The sequence below is a fragment of the Hippoglossus stenolepis genome, chromosome 20, assembly GCF_022539355.2.
Source record: "Hippoglossus stenolepis isolate QCI-W04-F060 chromosome 20, HSTE1.2, whole genome shotgun sequence".
In the NCBI taxonomy this organism is placed as follows: Eukaryota; Metazoa; Chordata; class Actinopteri; order Pleuronectiformes; family Pleuronectidae; genus Hippoglossus; species Hippoglossus stenolepis.
In genome coordinates this window covers 3,610,197-3,635,408 of record NC_061502.1, presented here as the reverse complement: position 1 = coordinate 3,635,408, position 25,212 = coordinate 3,610,197, and the positions used below count along the sequence as shown (strand labels likewise).

Here is a 25,212-nt window from a genome sequence, read left to right as displayed (position 1 = left end):
TCCCAGTTTGTCCCATATCCAGTACACCACTGATTTAAGGCTTATTTATTCTGAGATATATAAGATATACATCCGTTTAAAAAGAATCAAACCATCACTGCCCAGCAATACGTCTGTAATATGCATCACATTTTTATTTTGGCTTTTCCTTGTTGATCTGGATTTATTTTTCTTCTTCTAGGATTTAATGGTACCTATTCGGATTTCAAGATTATTTTGTTCTTGTCAAATGTTTTTGTGTCGTTTTTTACGTTTGTTTTTGTCTTGACATCTTGGGACCATGTTAAAAATGGTAATAGTGTTTTTTCACTGGATGATGTTATCCGATGGATACTTTTGTCTTATTGTCTGCTTACCCATGAATAAAACTCAGTCAATCAATCAATCAATCATTCACTAAGAGGCAGTGCAGAGTTGAGAGAGCCAACATGGTGACAGTGAAAGAGGCTTTGATCATGTACCTCTAACGAAAAGAGGCAAAAACAGCTTTTTGTACAAGGTGAAGAAACATCATAGTTTCTTAGCAACTCCTGAAGTCTCTCCTCAAAATCTTCTGCCATTATTGAAATTTCTTCCTTGCACACTGATAATCACAAAACTGTAAATAAAATTAAGACTTCACTGAGTACTCTCACTCACCGCTCTCTCATTTTCAGTAAAGGACTTTCAGCCTCCACTGAAATATAGACTCATAAACTATATTATCAACTATATTCATTGTCGAAGGTCTTTGTGTTCTTTCTTTGAGTAGAGAGGGAGAACAAGAGCAAAGCAGAGAATTCTCAGGCAGTAATTATCACAGCAGAACTCAGCAGGGGATTCAGACTACGTCAACGGGTTATGAGCAAAAGCAATCTAAATGAAGGGGAGAGTAGAGGGATACATTAAAAGGTCGGCTGCGGTGTTAACGGGATTATTGATTCAGTATTTATTTATTTATATATTTGGAGGGTACACAGCAGATACATTATATAAATGAATAAATTATAGGCCTGATCCCCAGCATGGGAACAGACACCTGGTACCACGCAGGCACGGTAATAAAGATCCGACCATATCAAGGGGAATACCGGTGTTGGTGTTTAAGGGGGGGGGTTCCGGTGGTGTAAAATGAGAAAGACGGTGAGAAAGGGAGGAGGTGGGGCGAGAGGGGAGGAGAGGAAGCATGAATAATCCATCAGAGAATCACGACGGGATTAAGACAAGGTGGGAGCCAAAAATATCCCTGGCCAAGGCAGCTTGGCGCAATAATGCTGCAACAGAGCTCAACACGACAGCAGGAGCTAATGCTGCCAGTCTCCCTCAGTTCAGGAAGTAATGAAAAAAAACCACTATGATGTTGCTGTGTACAGTAAAACTTCCATTGCCATGCAATATCACACACACACACACCAGTGTTTCTACTTTCTCTATGCAGCCTGTATGCAAAACACACTGTGAACTCTCATTTAATGAGCTTTCAAAGGGCACTCCAGCACATTGAGTTCAGTGAACTTAACATCTTAAATCAACATAACACTGACAGGGAAAAACCCAGTCAGGTCAGTGTTATGTGTTTGTATGGACCAAGTGTTTTTGGAGCCTGACATATATCAAAGGAAAGCAGGCATCTGTCCCAGCACCAATGCAGGAGCCTAAAAGCCCCATGCAGGTTGTCTGTGAGACAGTTACCTTGTTATACTTCATTATACACTGTATTTTTTTTCTAAAATGTTACTAATATGTATGATTGAGCATGTTGAGCACTGTTATTTTAATAGGCTTTTATTTGCTGGTACAAGTATTTGTAATTGTGTTTCACCTTTTGTCTTTTTCTCTTTGCTGTGTGTGTTTTTTCAGTTTGTTTTCATATACCGACACATAAATGAACTTTAAGGGAATCAGGAAAAACCATTATCCAACTTAACCCCACTCACCTGAAATCAGCGATAAACACTTGAAAAAAACAAACAATAAAAGCCACAAATCACTAATATCTTGGGTGAAAAAAGAAATAAAGTTATTAAAAAATGTACGTAAATGCGAAGCAAAAATGGCAAGTTTATGTTTACCAAAGTTGAGCTTCACGTATTTGGATGCAAATGTTTTTTATTCCTAATTGCCCCCTTGCTCACACAGATTGGAAGTGAAGAGGGGACAGAGGTTTGCCTCTGAAACACACATATATGTGACTGGGCCCTAAGTATAACATTTCAGTTGAAATTATGATGATTTGACCTTATTTATATTTTATCTGTTTCTCTCATGTCCACCAACTTTATGGCAGTGCAATACTGCCAATTAGAATATGTAATTTAATAAGTTGCCAAATCTGACATAACACTGAGGTAATTCTCTTAACCTGATTTAAAAAAAAAGGAGTGTCTTGACATTGTCTTGATAACAGAGGTAAAATCTCACTTTCCTCCAAATCAGCATTTGTCACAACAGACCAACTTTCTATATGTGCTGGAAGCAAACTGAGCCAATAAGACTCTCTACATCAGTAAAGCCTTAATGTGAACATTTCTCTCTCTATGAAACTCCCTTCCCCCTGAAAAACCTCCCATCATTCCTGCTGCTGAAATCTTCTCAAATTCAAATGAGGGCTTACCTCCTCTCTTGCTGGCATCCCTCTTCTATATCTCTTCCTCCTTCTTACGTTTCCCTCATCCTTGCCTCACTCTATTTTCCCCCACTCACTCTGTCACAGTCAGTCAAATGAGGTTAAATCTTCCGGATGTTTTGTAAGAGGCACAAATTAACAAAACAGAGTTCAAGCTCTGCAGCCTCCTACGAAGGCGACCAGAAATACCAAGCCACACAAAAGCAGAGCAGGTCATTTTATGTTCTTTTTTTGTTGAGTATTGTTGTGTGAACGTGTTTGTGTAACATATAAAGCCATGCCAAGTTGTACACAGCATTTACTGTACATAAGAGGAGGTTAACAGGGGTTTCAGGTAATAAGATGGGGTTAACATGTTAGCTAAACTGCACCATGTGAACCGCAATTTCTGGACATGAACATAAACGTTCTTTTCTCAGTTTCAGAGCACAAGTGCAGCTTGATATGATTGTTGCGAGATGAGTAGTTAAAAGAGAGGCATTCAAAACAAACAGCGTCAAAAAGCCCAAATTTAACAGGATTATAATAACTTACCCTCAAACTCAAAGTACTCAAAGTACATGTCCTCTCACCTACATCACGCAGACAATCAACAGTGTCATCTCCTCACAGCGATCTCTCCTGCACCTGGTTCTGAGGATGTACTTTATTTCTTAGGAGCTCTTTGTTTGTTAACTACGGCTCAACACCCATCGAAGTCAAATGCTTCATCTACATTGTCCCCATCAGAAAAGGTTCAGACACAATAGTTTCCCTCCCTTATTATTGTGTCACACCAGATGCATAGTAAAGCATCTTTGACCGAGGTAACATTCTTTCACAAGGCAAACATTTTAGGACGAGGGCTGTGAAGCCGTAGCTTAGTTTGAAAATACTTGGTTACATTACATCCCATTGACGGGGATCTAGACAAACATTACGTCATGTTTGTCAGGGATGTTGACCTAAAAATGCATTCATTTGCTTCAGCAACAATTATCTGCTGTGTTTGATTTGAAGGAGAGCTGACCAATCTGATACAACGGAGTGGACCATCCAAAGAAATCACAATGCATATGTACTTTCTTTAATTAGGTGGAATACCCTTGAAGACATGATATATAAGGCTAACACTTTGGCAAAAAACAAAGAGAATCCTCCCAATGCATAATAAGAACAAACAACCAATCGTACTGTCAGTTGGGTCTGCTATCCAAGTTCCAGATGATTGGGTCAGAAAATTCCCATCAGGCATAGAAAGATGGCGAGGATAGAGAAGCTGTAGCACAGAAACAGCATTTTAACAGCGGTTTAAAGTTATGCCATATGTTAGTATTTTAAATCTATGATGAGATGAGGAAATCATTAGATAGATGGATAGATAGTTAGATAGAAGGACAAAGGTTACCAAATAACCCTATCCCTATTGAGCGTGCTGCCCTCTACACTGTTGAAAGGTTAAGAAAAATGCTGACCTAGATGCCATTAAATAACAGGTTTGATGAATGACCGTACATGAGTTTACTTTTGTGGCTTGACATACGAGATAGACGAGTTACGATAAAACAGTAATGTGTCCTCTGAGGCTGTGGTTGAAACAAATTGACCATGTACAGTCAATTATTCAACAAGCGGTGATTGCATAATTTTATTGCCCTGTTTCGTGGAAACGTTTTGCCGTCCCTGGTTGTAAAAACTGAAAATGTGCGAGTGTATGGAAAGCACCCCATGAGACTTATAGTGCACTTACCTATATGCTGACTGACTTTTGAAACACCAGCACTTTGTCATTTATATGTATTTATATTACTATTTTAATTCCTTTTTGATTATCGTGCATGGTACTCAAACCGCATTTTGAGGTAACCTCACCTAACAACTAATTCAAAGCCCATTTATCATATATCAGCTGTAATGTTACAGTATAAAACGTGTTTGAGATGTCACCATAGAGGTGAGAAATCAGCATAACCCAGCAGGATCTAATGAAACCTATTCTTTAAATGTGTAGAAAATGTGCAACACTTCAATAGGTTTGACACGGTCTATCTAATTTTGAAGAAAAAAATGCTGCGTCTATGGATGAAAGTTAGTTTTGACATAATAATGTAGTAGAAGATGTATAAATGTGGGAGTAAAGCAACATGTACTCTTCACAATGCATGCCGACTACCACATCTGGCACCTTATCAAATGTAATTATATAGTAGTCCAGATGTTAAGAATGAAGCTGTCAATGGTGTTATTGTCTAGAAATCCCAAGACCAAAACCATCAGTCCATTGACCCTACCACTACAAATACAAGTCTTGTTCCTCTGTGCCTTCGATCTCCATTGTTTCCGTTAACCTATTAAAACACATCAATGAGCCACTCTGTTGCACTGGATTACGTCTCTTCATTACCATGATAATAACTTTTGTTTAGTATTCTATTTGTGGAAAAAATTAACTTTTAATGGACATGTCATGGCCGGTTGCAGCTACCCCATAAGATTACAGAGGTCAGAGGACAAAACCATTATAGTCTATTATGTCACGGATGAGGAGGAGCCAGGAAGTAACAAAGAGAAAGTAGTTAAATTGTAGCATAAAAACCTGGTTTTACACAAAATATGAATTCCCAACAAAACTCTACAGCACAAAAGGTAGAAACTCCGCCCTCTTAGCAACTACCTTGAAAACACCCCGGGAATAAGAAGACTGGTTCTCCATCTAAAACAATAAGGAGAGAGAGCCTCAACTACAATTGTACTGAATCACCAGTCAAATCGGATTTTAAACAAAGTTTGGGGACTTTTTTGCCCAAAATCGTCTTTACCCCCAACAATTTGTACTTTTTCTGTGCATGTGCAAAATCTCTTTTATGGCTCAGTCATGTGCTCTGCCATCCTAATTCACCTATGAATACAGTAACACAGTTTTTATATCCACGTAAAAAAATCCTCCTTTTCCATACTTACTTGAAGTGTGAACTATTTGTTGTTGGTTACACAAACAATCTGAGCTCTAGGCCTTTTTTTGCTGAGGCACAAATGTTGCTGTCCCCACGTACACGGCCCATCGTTTAGAAACAAATGTGTTCACACTTTTAAACCAACCACAATTCACAATTTTCAGTCGCCATGACACCGTTTGAATACATAAATACTGAGTATAACACCAAAGGAATATCATTATTCATTTGTCACGTCTCCGGTTTGAGTAACATGTGTTAAATAACTACAGCACTCAACTGTTTATTATTTTAGCCTTTTTAATGATAAATGGGTTTTAAATCATAAATGAAACAAGAATATGAGAACCAGTAGGCGTTGGCTGGGGACGTCAGAGATATTGAGAAACAGACAAACTGTTGGTTTTGGTCTTTTCAGGGGATTTGTTGACAATAATAAAATACTGAATAATGGCATGCTCATCCTTAAACCCAGGTTTTCATTTTCAATGGTGAAAATAATACGTAGTATTTATTATGAATATTACATGCTCTTTCAATAACCTGTTGGTTCTTCTACTGCGTTGCTGTAGAAGAATCATTTCTAGTGACTTCTTTTCATTTCTTATAACAATGACACGGCAGCCTAATCAGACAGGCGAGTATTGGGAATGATGGTAATTTTAAAGTAGCTGAAAGGTGGCAAGTGTTGCTAGGCAATAGCTTTGTAGCCAGCGATGAGGAGGAAGACGCCCATATCTAGGAATGATGTTCCAGACGAGTTAACAATAATGCTTAATATTGATATCTTAGTTGCTAAGCTTGGTCTGCCAGACAGCAAAGTGTAATAAATTTAATTCAGGATATAAACTGGACATTCTGTCTATGTTCTGTAAATCTCTAATGTGGTTTTTTTGTGGTTAAAAATGATCATTACAAAGCCTGATGGGCCGTCGTGTTGTTTACAAAAGGGCTGTTGAGTACTGAGTGATATCCCTAAATGTGAGGGCCAAGTAGAGGTTATAAAGGAGTCAAGACACACTAACAAACAATAAAATGGTGTTTCCCACATAAAAATGTGAATCATCAACAAACACTGACACTGTAGTTTGCAAGGAATAAGATCTAGTATACTGGTAACATTCCACTGTTTGTTACTGGCCTACTGTGTTCAACTTTTTTCCCTTTTTATTTTTTTAAGAAAATTCTGTCATTAAAAATCTTTCTATAGTATATATATATTTTTTTTAGAAAATATAGAAAAGAATAATTTACAGGTATTTTACAGATGAAATATCCTCTGGCTTTTGTTTTGGAACAGATATGACTCATTTTGTTCTTTTGCAGCACACGGTGTTACAGAATATCCATCGAGACGACAAACTTAACCACAGCGGAGCAAAAGAAAAGAAAAATAAGAAAATGCAGACTTCGCACAGAAAAATTAAATACATGCATACATACATACAATACAGTGCCATGCAAACAGTCCATTTTTGGGAGGTAAATTATTTAATATCTGCATTTCTTTCCCATTTTTCAAAGATTTCATGCCTTTTGCTATACATACATGACGTGGCTTTTACATAACGTGACGCTCACTGCAGCAGCTTCGGGAAGCCGCTGGCCATAAACACCTTAATTCTAAGAAGGGCGTCATCTGATGAAAGACAAGGTTCCTGACGATTCAACACTTTACTGTCTAATTCTGCAATAGCAGGAAATTCTTCTTTTAACCTTTATTTCTCATTATTTTACAGATTTAAATCCAAACAAGAAGGTTTATCAGCCATTTTTTATAACTTGTAATTTGCTATATGACTGTATGAGCTCGTTGTCAAACAACAGATGCCCCTCACTGACATGTGGTACAGTATGAATACTCCAACTTCCTTCCAGCTGCCTGATTAGCTGAGAGACATTCACTCTCCCTCAATGACAGCCCTGTAAGAACAGTCAGTGTCCTCGTCAGACGTTATTGACAGATCTGCAATCAGCCTCATCTGCTCACAGGGGGCCACTCTATCACATGCGACCAGCTAAGATCTGCCTGCCAGAGGTCAGCCTCAGACCGGTATCTGTTGGGCCTGCTGACCTTGAGTGTGTTTGGTTTTTGACTGCAACACAGATTCCTATCGGACTTTGACGGACACAGATAATGCTGTTTACCCCACGGAGAAACAGCAGCCAGTTTAGCCTTCCACTGAATAATAAGGGTATTTTATAGAGATAAATTGATAAAGCTTTTTTCACAGGCTAATGCTGCCTGCTGCTGCAAACCAGGTTGATGAAAGTAGTTGAAGTGAACCAAAACAGTAATGTCGTGGGTTGTACAATGAAAACAATGAGCGGAAAGATGCTAAAAAGGTCTGCACAGCTGAGGGGAACTGCAGCACCAGGTGATTATGATCAACACCTTACATTTCACACTTCGATCCATCGACTGCATAAAAATATAATTCATTACAGCTTGAGGGCTGAAAACCAAATATTAAATAAAAAAAGCAATAAAATGTTAAGAAAAACAATGATGCATTGTTTTTCAAATGCACTATTTCTGTATAGACAAATGGCGTGAACAGCATGCTCTTCAGCAAGGCTGCAGGGCTGGACTTTTACTTATTTGTATTATTAACATGTTATTGTGATTTTTAATTGCAGTTTCCTACATTTGGAGCAAAACAAATTTCTCGTTTCACTTCAGCTCTTCGTTTCAATTTGTCACGCTATTCAGAGACAGCATTCTTTACAAAAAGTGCCTCACTGCCTAATTTAAAGCCTGTTTCGTAATCAGCTTCACAAACCCAAAAGACACTGAATAGCAATCATTTAAATTAGCTGGGACAAATATCGAGCTGATATTTTTTGTTGTTTGTTTTTATAGAAATCAGTCGGCAGACAAAAGCTTCTGTACACCATTTGGCACCACTGCTCGTAATGAATCACATCCGGACCTTCCTTATACCAGTATCACGCCAGTGAGCTTTTGTAAGTGGATCACAAACACATTCGTACCCTCACAGAAATTTTCCATTGTAATCAATCTACTGGGATATATTTCCGGCCTTGAAGACACTCTTCACTTTTGGTTTTAGTGGTTTGCAGAAGCAGTTTAGGATTTACTCAAGTACTCAAAGAATCAGGTTTACTGCCTTTTCAAGTACTGCTGCCCAATAGTTCCTTATCCCTTTCTCCTCATACACTGCAGCCCTCTGCAGTATATTTTGCCATTGTCTGATACCTTAGATGACTTCTGGGATGAAGACATATTTGCCTCATTACCTTGACCGTACTATTCCCCGAATGCAATGTGCAAGATAATTCTTCACAATTGACACAGTGTATGCCATCTGCCCGGTTCAGCTTGATTTCATGTTACAGAAAAGCATGCAGTGTGCTTCCAGGTCCACAGTTTCTCTCTTTCCACAGAATTTGGTTTTGTTTCTGTTTGATGTTACCGAGGTGTGAGGAGTGAGGTGCGATCACAGCCGTCGCCTGCCCACTTTCAATCTGTGGACTTGTGTATTATCACCCTTAGCACTTTCACCAACTTTTCCTTGTGTCCTTACTTTAACAGACTGCTTTGCTCCTCTCTCACTGTCTTTGAGATAAGGGCTGCAGGAGAGGAACTTAGAATTGCTATTGCTATAATGGACTACCACACTGTGTGTTTAGAATGTACCTACAGCCGTAGCAAGCATAGGTTCTGGCAACTAACTCGTGTTTAATACCAAATAGTTGGGACCATGAGCATGTTGCACTGTCCAGACTGAAGGACTGGATGACCGACCAGTGGGGCTGCGCTCTACTCTGGCCAGCTTAGCTGCTATTGGTTGGGAGTGACGGGTGTCCACTCCTCAGGGGACATATCAAGCTCCCCTGCACCTGTAGAGGCACCTCACATTTGGAGAACACCTCTTCTTAACCAATAACTGACCCACTGATATGCACTGCTAAAATAACAAACTACTCAGACGTTTGTCACATGATCAGGATTCTCCCTGACTTCAATGCACTCTATCTCCTCCCTTTCTCTTTCCCTCTCCCTTTCCCGCTCTCTCTCCCTCTCCCGCTCTTTCCGCTTGGCCCGTTTCTTTTTCTTGTGTCTCTTTTTGGATGGTGGGAAGAAGGTCAGGAAGACCGGCAGGATGACGAAGCAGTGCAGCACAGTGCAGCCTGCAGTGAGGAGGGAGCACTTGAACAGTGTGTAGGTCAGATTGGAAGGCACAAACACCAGGGGCATGATCCCGATCACGAAGCAGGATGTGTTCTGCAGGATGGCAGCCCCGTGCTCCTCCAGTGCCAACTTGATGCACTGCGTCCTAGTGTGCTCGTTGGCCAGCACAAAGGTGTACAGGTGTGGTACACAGTGATCCATGGCGAAGTTGAGGGTATAAATAAGGCACAGGATTGAGATGCTGTCCATGCCAACGTTCCAAAGGGTCATCAAACCCAAGACGCCCAGTTCCACAGACGTTACTGTGAGGATGAGCCAGAAGTTCCCTAAGGGGTTGATGACCAGGAAGAAAGTGAGGATGAGGATGGTGAGCACACTGAAGCCTGAGGTCAGGATGGGGGAGATGACAGAAGAGCTGTAGCGGTCCATGAACACAAATGTTGGATTGAAGGCAATGAACTTAATGCTGTTGATAAGCATCAATGGACGGAGCTTTTCCAGGAGCTCCACCACTTCCTCACGCTTCTTCTCAGTTGTCCGCGCCACCAGGTACATCCGTGAGGCGATTATATCATACTCGTCAGTCTCACGATTCTTTGAGAATATGATGTCCTCAGTGAAGTGCTGGTACTCCGGGCTGCGCAGGAAGGAGCCTTTAAGGATGGTGATGAAGTCGCCCTTAGTTGACGCACTCACATTCACCACCCGCAGGTAGTGGAAAAAGTTGTCCATCCAGGAGATCTTGTTGAAGCCGTGACTAAGAGTCTTCAGGTGCTCCTGCACCGTGGAGTTCCAATACTCAATGGGCTCGTAAATATAAAACCCGATCACAGGGCTGTAGTTGCTAAAGTATTTCTGCTGGGTTAGAGCATACGAGACACTCGGAGAGTTACTTGCCAGCAGGTTAACAACATTTGATCCATCGCTAATTTGTAAACATCCCATGAATGAGAAAGAGGCGTAGATGAGATAGAGAATGACCACAAAGGGTTTTACATAAGTATTGGTTATCCACTCTGTGTAGTGCTCTCGCAGGAAGTGCTGGATGAAGTGATTCTGGTAGGGTACACTGTCGTGGTGCGTGGACAGGTCATGGCCGTCACTCATCATAGTTTTAAACCATGTGGGCTGGCGGTCCAGATACTCCACTGAGGGGATTTTACAACAGAAAACACTGTGGTAGCGGTTCTGCTCCAGCTGTCCAGCGAACACCAGGCAGGAGCCATAGAACGAGAAGACGTAGAAGTAGTTGACCAGTATGGCTACGCACATGCTCTGACAGAAAATTTTCACAGACTCGATGTTGGTAAAAGGGCTCGCTCCCATGCCAAAGGTGATGATGTAGAGTGAGCTTGTCATGGTGTAGCACACCATCACATCAGCAAAAGCGTCCGCCACGCGTTCCTTGAAGGGGAGGTTCTCCCTCGTTCTCCTCCAGCCTGCTAGCAGCTCGAACACTCCTTTGGTTCCATGGCCTGGAAGAAGCAAGAGAGAGGTGTGTTAACATTTTGTACGTTAGAAAACGGCCCAGTTTGTATGTTGTGAGAGTTTTCATGAAGAGAATATGGTCAATGTTACTGCATAATGAATCAGACACACTGCTGATGTTGAGATTGTCTGTGGCCTTAAATGTATGTTTCGTCATAGAAGTTGAACCAGTAAGGATTTGTGCATCATGATTATAAAGAATTATTTCAAACAGCCTGGTTTCGAGAAGTCAGTGTAAGACAACAGACAATTAATGCATTTCAAAGGAGGAATCGAAACTCTCCTGGTTACATTTGAGGTCATAGTTGAGGTCATAGAATAGATATTAAATAAATAATAGAGATAGTTGGATTGCTTTAAACATCTGTGCATGAAATGCATCTGGTAAAGGTAGATGCCGAAGTGAAGAGGTAAACTCTGACTCCTAAGGTGAATTTCAGTATAAAACACCCGACTACTGACCTTTAAGACTAATTAAACCAAAGGTGCTTCCAGACATGCACTGAACTCTGAACATTATCTCTTGAACCATCTAGATAATGTCTGAGTGAGCCCATGTGAGAATAAATTAGGAGATTCTCCTGAGGGCTCACAGTGACACACATTGGAAGAAAAACGGAGAAAAACTAAAATAACACAAATATATCAGCACAAACAACAGCAACACACATAAAAGACACCAAAGAAGATGTCAATTCAAACAAAAACAACTTGATCGTTGCAGTGGAATGTTAATGTTACATCCTGCCTCCAGCACGCTGCAGAAACCCCCACAGAAAGTATGAACCACATTGCGCCGACTCACAATGCTCAAGCGTAATTATCCTGCTCGCACTGCCGAGGTGACAGTGGTGACAATATGCTTTTTCCGAACCCTGTGGAGCAGTAATTCGGTGAGAGCAACTTTACGTCCCAGGCGGATGTGGTCAGAATGTGAAGCTGTGAATCCTGGCTGGGTTCAACAGACCAGTAACTTTCAACTCATACAGGCCGGTGCAGCTGTGTTTTTCCTCCTTTGAAGTCTAGCATTGAATATTACTTACTTTAAAATTCTGTTACATGTGCCAGTACCAGTGAGAAAAAGTTGGCAAAGATAAATTAGACTGAATAAATGATCGATTCTGGAGGAGTTCTGCAGCGGTGGTGCTGTCTTTGGCCCCCATGGAGTTGTGTTTTGGCCCAAACTGCAACAACTCATTTTATTTTAAATACACTCTTGACTCATGCCTGTGTCAGACTTCCTCTGCAGAGCCACTGCAGCCAGGGCTCATGGGTTTCTGTATGAAAAATTAAAACAGATAGGATTGTATCACTGCCAGGGAGGGTGAACATCATGAAAGGAGAAGAAAAAAGGATTTGCAGTGGGGCAAAGTAATTCTCGAACCAGTGGCTCTTCAGGGTCCAACTTTATTAATAATAATAATAATAATGATAATAATAATAATAATAATAATAATAATAATAATAATAATAATAATAATAATAATAATAATAATAGCACTTATTTAAACTAGGTTACAAGGTGGTCACACAAAAGTCCATGGCTAAAAGCCAAATCACAACATAACAAGGTCAAGACCTTAAGTGTATAGGTTACATTTGATTTTTATATATTTTAGGGTATTTTGAATGAACCAGCTGGTATCACAGTGTCAGCAGACGCAGCAAACATGTAAGGACATCCTTTAATTCCAAAGTACTGGCTGCTAACTGGCCGCTAAACAATTTTAGTGTGACAAGAATGATTAACATACATTTGAAGAGGAGGGTGGGGGTGGTGGTCGGGGAGACTGTCTCATAAATTTGTGAACACTACAATTAATTGAATGTTCCTCCACTACGTAAATATTTCAGTGAGAGTGAAAGATGGATTGGGCACTCGTTTCTCTGTGGACATCAGCTTTAAAATATTCCTTTCAGTTAGAGCACTGTAGGTGGACAGGAAAGTAAGGGGGGGATTGACAGTATTATAAATTTCCCTTTGTTTGACAGAGAGGGGGAAAAAAGTTAATTAACTATAAAGGATTAGGCCAGTGTAATGAGTCGGCTAGATGGCTCTTCCTGCTTTTAGTTTTATTAAGCTGTTCTGCAAGTCAATTAGTTAGTGTCAGTTGGTTTAGAGGGTGTGGACTCAGAGGGAATCCACACCAGCATTACACCAGGGGCGTATGCGTGTGTTTCCCTTCACTAGTTACCAAATAGGATGCTAGGAAGCATGTTATTTTCCAGACATGATTGGAAGAGCTCACAGATTCATTAGAGTGATTGATTGCTGGCAGGCGGAGGTGGATAATGGCAATGAGCCCATCTGGTAAAGTGTCCCTGGTTCTTATCTCCGAAGAAGGATTCTGACAGATGTGTGCATTTGTATACGTGTGTGTGCGTACATGCTGGATCCAAGCCAGGGATGCCACAGTAACCCTAACCCAGTTATAACATTTAATTCCAGATGACGATATCTTTAATTGGCCTCAATTTAAGATACCTTAAATACAGTTTAAAGTTGTCTGAATGGTGCTGTAGATATCATGAACTTGAATTATGACTAGTAGATATCTTAATCTGGAATATCATCATAATAAAGTGGCAGATGTCTATAATACACACAAAAACAGCATTGTATAAGTTAGCATTTGTCTTTATATCCGATTAATAATCGAATAAGTAATTGACAGATTCATTTATTATCAAAATAATCATTACTGCTATTGATATTGAGATACTGCTGCAATATTATCTGATGTTTTCTTCTCTCACGTTTCAGTTTCTGTCAAAAGTACTGAAGCTAAATCAAAATCCGGCACTTACATCCACACTGTTTCGCTCTTGTAACTAACACTGTAGGATACACACAAACTAAGAGATTGATTTACAAACAGGTGTTCAAAATGTCATCCAGAGGACAAAGGAAGGAGGAAAGCCTGAACAGTGCAGGAGCCTTAATGGGTAAGAGAGTCAAACGGTGGGATGGAGAGCAGCACGTGGCTGGGAGCACGACTGAAGCTCAATGCTAATCATCTTTGGAAAAAAAAACGACAGTTCTCTCAATGTCTGAATGCTGATAGATGCAAAACTGAACGTCTTACAGAGGCCTCTGTAACACAGCAACTGAGGCTGAGCAAGAGACTGCTGCATTCCCACCAGCCTCGATTATTGCTGTGATAAAACTAAACCAGTGTCCCACACACACACAGCGTGACTACCATCTTAGAACTTTATAGCCACAACAATGAGTCTGCAGGGGAGACCAGACTCTCATTTGCTGTAGCACTCGTCTTCTTCACCCACACACAAACACATGCATATAGAGAGCAAATGAACAAGGCTGCCTCGTTTCACCTCCCTTTATTTCCTCTGACACTGCAGGTTTTGACAGCTGCAGTGAAGTAAGTCAATATCTGTGAACAGCTATGTGCAATGAATGGAGAATATTTGGACAATAACAGCTGGCTACAGTAAAGTAAATATGAATTTGCACTTGTCAAGCTCCCTAGTTAGGCTCTTTCCTGTTGCTATGGAGGACAATGAAGTGATGCCTGCAGTATTTTCTTGCTTGTTTTTATTAGGAATTTACAATTTTAAACAAAACCTCTTATCATTGAGTTGTACTTGTGACTTTAGTTCTCTCAAACACAGTGGACAACATGTCCTCGGCTTTGTGTGCAGCCTTCTCTAATGTCGCTTTGTTTTGTGTCGTCCCACAAGGATCAGTTGTCGGTTCCCTGTTATTCTCTATCTGCATGCTGAACCTCTCAGACTGTCATTGTAATGTAAATGATATACAACCAATTTATTGCTAAGCTCCACTGTGAAACAGCAAATGTCAAATCATGGAGGCAATGAGTCTTTCAACTAAAGTCCACGCAGACTGAAACAAGCTACATTTTTAATTATTGATAGATTATTAAGATTAAGAGTTGGGCGGTTAGTTTTAGCCTGGATTTGCATCACATAGCCTAACCTTAAATATGTCTTAAAAATATACATATTTAAGACCCTTTGGCAGGTTTTCATTGTCAAATTCAGTGATGTTAAAATGTCTGCAACTGATTCCAACCAACTTTTTTTATTTATGTTACCCAACCTGACTGTGAAAAAAATCTATTGACACGTTTGCCATTCCAAAATTACTATGTACTTTAAATGGTAAAGCCGCTGATGTTACATTTGTGGACATTATACTGACTGTGCTTGATTGGACGGACTCAAGAGACAAAGCAACAATAACTAAAGGGGAAGGATTTAGTGACATGGTTCAGTCCTCTGTTGTCCACTTACATAGCTGAAGTGCTGAAGGTCCATTTGAATGACTCTAAACCCAAAATCCCTATAATTACTCCTTCCCCTGGTATCTGCAGTGTTAATATAAATACAGTCTAATGCCTGGGTGCTCTGTGTAAATGAAAAGGATAGGTGTTATCTCTTTTTATTCTGAGCTGAAATGTGATGCCCAGGTCACTGAAGTCTTATTTTATTTAACTGAGCATATCAGTGAAATCACATTGTGTGTGTTTCTATCTCCATTAGGCTCCATGTGCTTAATTTGAGCCTCAGCAGGCACTTAGACTTAAGACCTCCGTATTTCTGAAATCCTGGATATACTGGAAGGATGAAGATGCAAGAGGCCTTGTATCTCAAGCACCTGCACGATGCAGGTACAAGCCTGAATGGATTTTAGAAGGGCTGTTTGTCACTGGCTGTCCTGCAGACTATTTTCTTCCCAAAAGAGAAGCTGGGGGCTGCATATGTCCGTCCCCCCTCTCCTGGCCCACACCAAAATCCACTGAGTCATTAAACTAAACTTCTGCTATAAAACTTATGTGGACCCCTGAAATGCATCCATTGTGAGGCAAGATGTCAGGTCAACCACTCCCACCCACTGTAGATTCCTCCAATCAGGATGACGGTTAACCATTCTGGCTCATCATACGGGTAGTGATGACAAAGGAGCCAATATTGCAAGGAGGTTGCTCGTTGCACAAATTCAATAAAAACAGATGAGGGGGAATGAAAGTGAGGACGAACACTGGGGAAGCCAAAAAGCAATCTTCATGTCCTGGTCAATATTTGGTTGATAACGCTCCATATAAATCCCAGTTGTTGTATTTTTATAACAACCATATAGAACCTTTCTACAATCTAACTGAGCCGAATACTCGTATGAAACGAGTATCCGTTCACTCAATACTTCTTAATACTGCATGTGTTCATTGATTCACTGAAGTTTATTCACTAAACTTTATAAAAAACTTGTTCTGAATATTCCTCCTACCCTTGTGATCAAAAATTTGATCTGAACCTCAAGTCTAAGGCTGTTCTTTAAATAGTTTTCTAATAAACAATAAATATAGCAACTTCTGATCACCCATGTCAGGCTTAAAATACCAACTTTTGGTTTAAGCCCCGCCCATTTCCGGTTCAAGTCCGTGTACGGATACGGATACAGATAATTTAGTTGTTTGAAAAGATACAGGTACAGATACGGATAATGGTGTACTCGCTCATCCCTAGTGCTGCCTGTAGTTGCTGTCTCACTGCAGCTGTTAGCTCATACAGTCTTTGGTGGAGGTGAGTTTAACCCTGCTGCAGGGGATTACAGACAGAAGTGATGAATACTGAAAGACCGCATCATCACCCAGACTGCAGGGTGAGATTAACAAATTTACTCTCAGTCGGAGTATCATGGACTCATTCCTCCTTTGCATCAAATTACATTCAAATATAGTTAAAACTTATTTTCTAACTACATTTCTTACTATGAGCAATGGGCTCCTACTTGAAGACATACTGCTTTGAGCCATATGAGCCTTCAACATGAAATTTCCACGTAATTTAAGTTAACCCTCGTGTTGTCCCTGGGTCAGATTGACCCAGAGTGTGTGTGTGTGTGTGTGTGCGTGCGTGCGTGCGTGCGTGCGTGCGTGCGTGCGATCATCCGCAAGCCCTGGCCGGTCAGGGTTAGGGTTAGGGTGACCCAAGGATTGTCATTATCCAATTCTCCTGGGGGGTCATGACCCCCAGAGAGGGCACTGTGGTGCTCTGTGGGGTCATTTAGATCCATACCTGATTCCAATTGTAATCTAGGGGGGTACATTAGACCCACAGAGAAGCCGGTGGGCCATTCTCCGTGTGCCACCCTCCCGGACCATGGCACAATGTCACGTCAGGAGCATTTCACCAGAGAACAGGTTCTCCAACAGCTATTCTCCCAGCAACCATCCTCTGAACCCGAAGAGGACGCGAAAGAGCCAGACCGAGAAGCGGACGGACAAGGAGATGGAGAAGCAGACCGAAAAGCTGACCGAGAAGAAGACAGAGAGGACGGCGACGACGACGGTGACTACGAAGACAACGACGGCGGCGACGAAGACCCAGTGGGTGATGCTTCTGCAGATTCGTCGATGGTGTCGACCACGGCGACACCATCACCACCACCACCACCGGACTCGTGGAAAGAGGGACCTTCCCGTCAAGAAACGGGGAAATAACATGGTCCTCGAGGGCCGCTCCTCCTCCTCCTCCTCCTCCTCTTCCTCCTCCTCTGCTGCGGCTCAAAGCGGGGTCCCCCCGGGCCCCACGATCCACGCGATGTCCCGCACCGGTGACCTAGCCTCGACGTTCCGGCTGTTCATCACGCAGACGGTAGAGAACACCATCCTGGAGATGACGAATCGGGAGTGTCGTCGAAAATACGGCGACGAATGGAAAGGGATGGACGAGACCGACCTGCGCGCCTACGTAGGGCTGCTGATCTTAGCGGGCGTGTACAGGTCCCGGGGCGAGGCCACCGCCAGAGTTCTATCAAGAGTTTGTCATTTTGTTAAGATAAATAGCTATATCAAGGTGATGGGGATTTCATGTTTGTATCATGTAAGTTGAATATTTTTTACACCTTTAAGGATATTAAGGGAAGTAATATTTGTTTGTTTTCCTCTTAGCTCTTATGGTGTGTTCACACTGTTCACGGCATGTTTGGAGTTGTTAATAAAGCGTTATGAACCATCAGTAAAAGAGAGTCACACCATCATTCAGCCGGGTTGCTACAATCCTCACACACACTCACATTCCCCCTGCAGTTCAGTGGCATCATTATCCTGCATTTTGAGCAGGAGGCTGGCAAGGTTTGAAACAGATTCTCTGGAAGTACCTCCAGGTGTGAAACAGCAAATTTACCCATTTGCATTATTAAGTCCTCTCCCTCTGCAGGAAAACATCCACAGTATGTTACTGTTGCTGCTCTGCAGTAAACTGTCTTTATGTTTTGCACATGTGCTGTTTGTGTCCTTCTGTTCATGGATTCCTCATTTCAGAAGCTTGGTTTTTATTGTTTGTAATATCTAATAAAGTTGCTTCTCTGTCTGTTGCTGAGGTGTGGTGTGCCGAGTTGTGTTGTTGTATTTAGGGGAATGACCTCCCTAGTTTTTACTTTGCTTTGTAACCCTAGACTCTGCTCCAAAGCCCCTGAGAACAGAGAATCAAATGCTGTTAACAGTCTAACGATCCAGGCTTTAACACAGGGGGTCATGTTTTTATGGTTTTAGCTCCAACACAGTGGAACCAACACCTCGTCAACATTAGATCAGCAGAATCAGTGACTCAATTCAAAAAAGCGCTTCATGCGTGTAGACTGCCATTTTTATAGTTTTTTTACATTATTATTTTAATGTTTCATGCTTGCTCTTTTATTGCATTAGGATGAGGCTTTTCTAGTATTTGCTAACTTTGAAATTATATTTTATTTTGTGAAGCACCTCTGTAACTCTGGTTTTGAACAGCACCATATAAATAAAGTTGAATATTATTATTATTATTATTATTGTATAGAATCAATTTCCCATGTTTCTTGAGAGTTAAATAAATCACTAGAGATGCTAAACTTCAATTATAAGTTAAATTAAGTGTCTGTTTCTGCTACATTGTAACATTTTGTTGCAGTTGTGATATTTTGGGTTTGGACTGAATTCTGACGAATAAACAGAAGATTCATTTACTGACAGTTTAATTGACAGTAACACTTTGAGTGTCAATGTGCAGATGTCAGACCACACAGAGCACAGGGAACATTTCGCATTACAAAAACAAACACCACTCTGATTCAAAATGTTCCTCAGGCGATGAATATTTTACATAACCGTTGCTGAAAACCTGCAGCAATCTATGTGACTCTGAGACACCATAAGAGAAAAACATCGCTGTCGCAATCTCACCTTTGATGTGACACGACTTCACTAGCAGTTTATGCAGCGAAACAAAAATACCACAACAGCCCAAAATATACAGCAACAAAGGATGAGGCACGGTTAACTAAAGTTCTCTGTCGGCCCATTTAAAATTCAAGACCTCACGACTCATTGATGCGTATTAAGTGCTGTTCAGAGGGGTCCTCTCAAAACCCTGCACCTCCTGCCGGCTGTTCCTTTAAAAATGGATTAGCCTCCACAACACCTGCTCACTGACTTTCATCAGTAACAGTGACGCTGATATTCTCCCTGGTCAATATTCACACACTGAGACAAATACCAAATCTAATGAGACGGTGACATGTAGGAGGAGCCGTGGCTTTTTCTAAATATCTTTTTAAACAATCCAAAATATATTGATTATAAAATTCATGTTAAGTGACAAACTAAAAATGTATAATTCTTAACAATACAGCACAACAGTGACTGACCACTTTTACAGCAACTCAGAAAATCCTGAAAAGGGGGAGTTTTTAGACTGTAACCAGGTCAACCAGCTACGAGATGAATTGGCCTTTAATCATTTGATTCAGAGGAAAACTAAATGTGGGGAAAAAGAAAAAATGCAAAGGTACAAGACTATAGCTATGCATCACGAATTATCCCTTTAAAACGACTTCCAGTGTGCTCCTGTAATGGAAAATGTACTTAATATCTACTTAGTTTATGCTTACAGAAGACATTTCCATCTAGGGTACAGCTCGACATAAACTTTATGCAAAGCATGTACATCCACTGTCTAGCATGTGACTCCGTTGTCTCAACATGTATTGCAGAAGTTGATCCTGAGGTCACCTGAATCAATAGTGACCTTTTGCTGTACTCCGGTTGAATTCTGTTTATCTACTCACCTGACTGCCAAACATCCTTACCACAGATATCATTATTTCCTCTCCAACACAGAAATGATGCAATCTAAAAGTCACACGTACCCTAATAACATATGAGTTTTGTCATCACTATAAATGGACAAGTGTTCTAGGTTCTAGCTTTATGTGTGGCGGCTACAGCCCCTCTATTGGTCTGTCAAGTATAATAATTTCTCTTTCAAAGCCTAAACATGAGAGCGCTGGTCCCCTGTGATGCAGATCTGAGACCAATTGGCCGCAGTGGTCTCATATCCATTGTGTCCATTACTCCCCTGTCACACATTAGTGAATAATTATACAGCTGCCTGATTAATGTCATTTAATATGTCACACATGGAGGCATCTGATCGGATACTTGTGGTGTTGATTATATTTCTCTAACATTTTATTGCATACTGGTAAATCAATAGATTTAAATAATTAAACTTTAATACTTTATGCTACGGTTTAAAATTACATGCATTAGCATTAGCAACATTAGCTCAACGCTGCATCCAGGTATGTACTCAAGTAATTTTCCATGCTGCATACAGTATGTGACATGTACTTCCTATTGGTTTTATGTGTGTGTGTGTGTGTGTGTGTGTCTGTGTGTGTAGGTCAGCTGTTTCTTGACCGTTAACTCTGACAGTAATGTGAAGATCAATACTTAGGAGGAGCCACATATGACACATGTACTGTACACACACACACAACACACACACACACACACACACACACAGTCATGTCTCCATGACTTTTGAGGACATTACATTAACTTACATTGATTTCCTGGAGACTCACTCTAACCTTAACCATATTGCCTAACTCTAAACCTAACCTCAAACATGTCTTCATCTTAAAATTTACGTTAGCTTATGGGGACTTGATTTGCGTCCTCATAAGGAAGACAAGTCCCCATAACGTGAGTGTGTAAACAGATGTAGGTCCCGACAACATGAGTAATACCTGAATCTCACACACACACACACACACACACACACACACACACACACACACACACACACACACACTTAAGCTGTCACACACGTACATGGATTCCATTGATTCCTTTCTTTCAGTTACCTCAAAACTGGACCAACACAGTTCTTTACTGTTATGGCAAATATCACAAATCGCAAAAGAACTGATTATGAGTCCTCTCCCCATAATCATTAGGTATGAAGTATGAAGTATGGGAGTAAACCTTCAGACAAGCACACACTGAAACACCATGGTTCAGTCAATTACATCAAGGTTGGTGGCAGTAATGTGGCAGTGGGGAATACAAATGACTTGCCTGTGATGCAAACGGGCTGACAAATGACGCTGTAAACAGATTATCATGTGTTGCTCTGCTTGTTGGTGTAGCTGCTGCTGGAGCCAGAGCTTGAGCAGCAGACACTGCACTTTTTTTTTTAAGTAACAGAAGTTAGGGAATATAGTGCTATCAAAGTCAACTTCAAAAGGTCCTGCATAACAACAATGCACATTTTATTCTAATTGCAAATGCAAAAATAATGTTGAGCAATGCAGGTATCATGATTTTTATTCTTAATATAATTCTTATTCATTTGACCAAATTCAGGATGTCAATCATTTGGGCATACACACACACACACACACACACACACACACACACACACACACACACACACACACACACACATACTGACTCTGCTGCTCACTTCTCTCTCTCGCAAACACACACAAACACTGACACAGCAGACGTCTCTGACCTGCTACAGTTTAAACAACATCACAATATCAACACCGATCACCTCACGATGATCAATACCTTTCTTAAATAAGCCAGATTATTAACATGCTAACACAAATAAGATGAGTTAGTGTTAAGCTCAAAGCATCAATATGTATCATCCTCTGGCATCAGTAAACAAAACATTTCTAATTGCCTTATTTTGTCAGAAAAAATACAAAGTAAGAGCATTTTGAGGCCAACCGATTCCACATCCTCTGTCCAGGAAACCCAATGATCCTCCTGGGTTTAGGTTGCCAGATCGTCATGTGTGACTGTGACTGCTACATCCCTCCACAGTCAGTAATCTGATTTAATTCAACTTAACCTTTTTCCTCCCTGATACTACGCTCAGTTTTACCTGCAAGAAGCAGAGTTTCTTTGTACTATAAATACAGCAAAGTTCACATTTCACAGTCTTCAATTAAAGAGTGGACACAGACTAGTGAACACTGATTATATAATTATGAATTGAGAAGGGAAGACATGTTTGGAAAAGCTTAATACAATTTGAACATGACACTAGGAATAAAGTCAGAAATAATTCTAGCGGCCGTCAAAAAATCTGTTTTCCTGTTGCCCACAGCAACATTCAGTGTCTGATGGAAACATCAAGGACATTCTGATCACTTTCTTTTCAGAAACATCGCATTTTTACCATTTGGTACTAAATGTCATTACGGAGCTATATTAATTAATGTACCTGGTTTATTATTCCTCCCTGATGCACTAAATAACGACGCTGAAGCTGTCATACCTCCTTCCTCCCAGAGCCACTCACGGCAATAACATCCCTGGATCGATCATCACTCTCCCAGTGCTGCTTTGTGAAACGGGCAGGAATTCCCGGAGGGCTTTTTCACCGTCAGCAGGGATGGTCACTGTGCATGAATGTTGAGTGTCACCATCTATTTTGCCCTCACAGGTTTAAAAAAATGTCAGTGTGTAAAAAATATCGATGTTCAGAAAGAGGTACGGGAGCATCACAGGTTCAGATTGATGAGGCAGAGAGTTTGCCTTTGATGACCAGAGATTTAACCTGGAAATTATTATTAATTCAAGTCAACAAAGAGCTATATATTTTTCATGTTAACTGCCATTTGGATAAATATACCAATCAATTGTCCAGGCTGATTGACAAATTGGAATATGTGAACAAAAAAGTATAACTTATAGAAATAGAATAGGAATACTTATAGAGAAGTATTCTCTACTTTAATAAAAGAGACAAGAAGGGCCATACATCATCAGTGAGCAGATGATAGTTGCTAAAAATTTGATGTATTGCCTCAGGCAAAAACAGTCCTGGGAACTGGGGAGATAAAAAACTAATATCCAAAATGTATCACAGCTCAAATCTAGAGCTGCTGAATATACTCAGAAAGTTTTATGCATATCGCTTTATACCCGCTAGTGCTTTCTAACTTAATCACCTGATTTACCTACCACCAAATATCTGATTACTCTTTATTAAGTTCATGAAGACAAGCAAAGTTTCACAGCAAAAATAATGGCCTTGATCTTATTTTTTTGTTTTTGTTTCCACATGTAACACCACAACATATAACGTGAATAAAGCACAGATGAGGTTTGGCTGGGGCCAATATCAGCTTATTGAAGAAATATCACTGTTGGTGTTTGTGTTGGAAAATATATAACAAAAAGAAGCAGCACAGAGCAATGAACAAGGAAAAGCTTTTGATCTCATCCTATGGTCTTCTTCGGCATTGGAACTCAAAGCTACATTAAATAAATGGATCTTATGTTCAGAATATATGTACGACGTGAGCCCCTGAGGTTGTAAAGGGAATCTCCACACTCACATCACCACTATCTTAGGTGGTGATATCAGTTTACATCCACATAACCTTGATGCTGCTGTGAGCGACGTTGACTGATGAAGGCATTTGTAGTTTGACTTTCTGCCGAAAATAAAACACAAACACCTGCACACCCTTCGTGCAAGGCAGCCATTCAAGGCAATTTATGTTCTCACTGCGAGTCAAATATGGCTAGGGTGAAAAAAAAGATTACACCTCTGCACTATAGAGTTCCATCATGCCCCTGTAGGATGTAGCTGCATGTTGCGTTGAGTAAATAAAATAGAGTTTGGGAAGGTCAATATACCTGAGTTTATTTGGGCCTGTCAGAGACTGGCAGAGGCATCACTCCCTCTGTGAAGACACAGCAGGTATGTTTCATGAGCCCTCCTCTGCTTTCTTTCCTCTCCTCCTCGCACTTCTAACAGCCGTCACATATCCAGAGAGAGAACAAAGTGACAAGCTCAGCTCAGCAGTAATTGGCCGGCTCGAAGATGACACGGCCGATAGACGCAGGGGAGAAAGGCAGGAGAGGAAGCTGCTCCATATTAAACAAAGGTCCGCCGACACGTGATGGTACCTGCTCCGTGCCGGGTTTTCTTCCGCTACATGATTCAAGGACCTGATGACATCAGCTGGATTGTTCAGAGAGAATAATGGATTAGTTCTACTACGATGTGAGAGATAAAGGGAAACCATGACGCAGCTTTACATTTGACAAGCCAAATCAAATTTGGAGAGAGGAAAATTCTCTCTTGAATATTGGATACCATCAGACTTTGTCACAACTTTGAAAAGATCATTTTGGTTATGTGCCTCGTATGGCTGACAATCAAACCTCAGTTCTGTAGCAATCACAATGCCTCTGTAGCGCCACCAACTGTTGACCAAATGTCTTCTCAGATTCATAGTCCTATAGTCTTATTTTCTGATCAGATCATTTTTGATTTAAATTGTAATTTTCCACGTTCACACTAATTTAGACTGGGTTTCAGTTTATCTTACTGGGAGAAGCTGCCCTGTTTCTTGTGGAGACGTTTTGTCTGACTCCTCTCCACTGCCATGTGGTGTCCCACACGGTTCCGTTTCGGGGCTCCTGTTATTCTCACTGTATTTGCTGCCCTTGAGTGAGATCATGAGAAATCATTAAGAATGTATATTTTCTTTTTTCGCAGATGAAATCCAACTAAAATGATCTATCAATCCTAGAGAGACATTTAGGTTGTCTAAGCTTCAGCTATCAGAGATTGCACCACTGCAAACTCTAAACAAAGAAAAGACGATCTGAAAGTTGTCCCTCCAATCAAACAAAGTTTACGGTTTCTTTCCTCAGCCTCTTGGTCTAGTCTACCTAATTTAGGGG

General features: G+C 40.7%; 1 protein-coding gene across 1 annotated transcript in view; it reads right to left on the bottom strand.

Annotated features, from left to right (window-relative positions):
* Window positions 1-3,657: 3,657 nt before the first annotated feature.
* The window catches only part of ptchd4 (patched domain containing 4), a 37,584-nt gene continuing 16,029 nt past the window's right edge, over window positions 3,658-25,212 (bottom strand). The window contains exon 3 of the mRNA XM_035143361.2: window positions 3,658-11,169. Coding sequence (XP_034999252.1) covers window positions 9,488-11,169 — 1,682 coding nt within the window. The 3' untranslated portion in view covers window positions 3,658-9,487. The remainder of the gene's footprint in view (window positions 11,170-25,212) is intronic.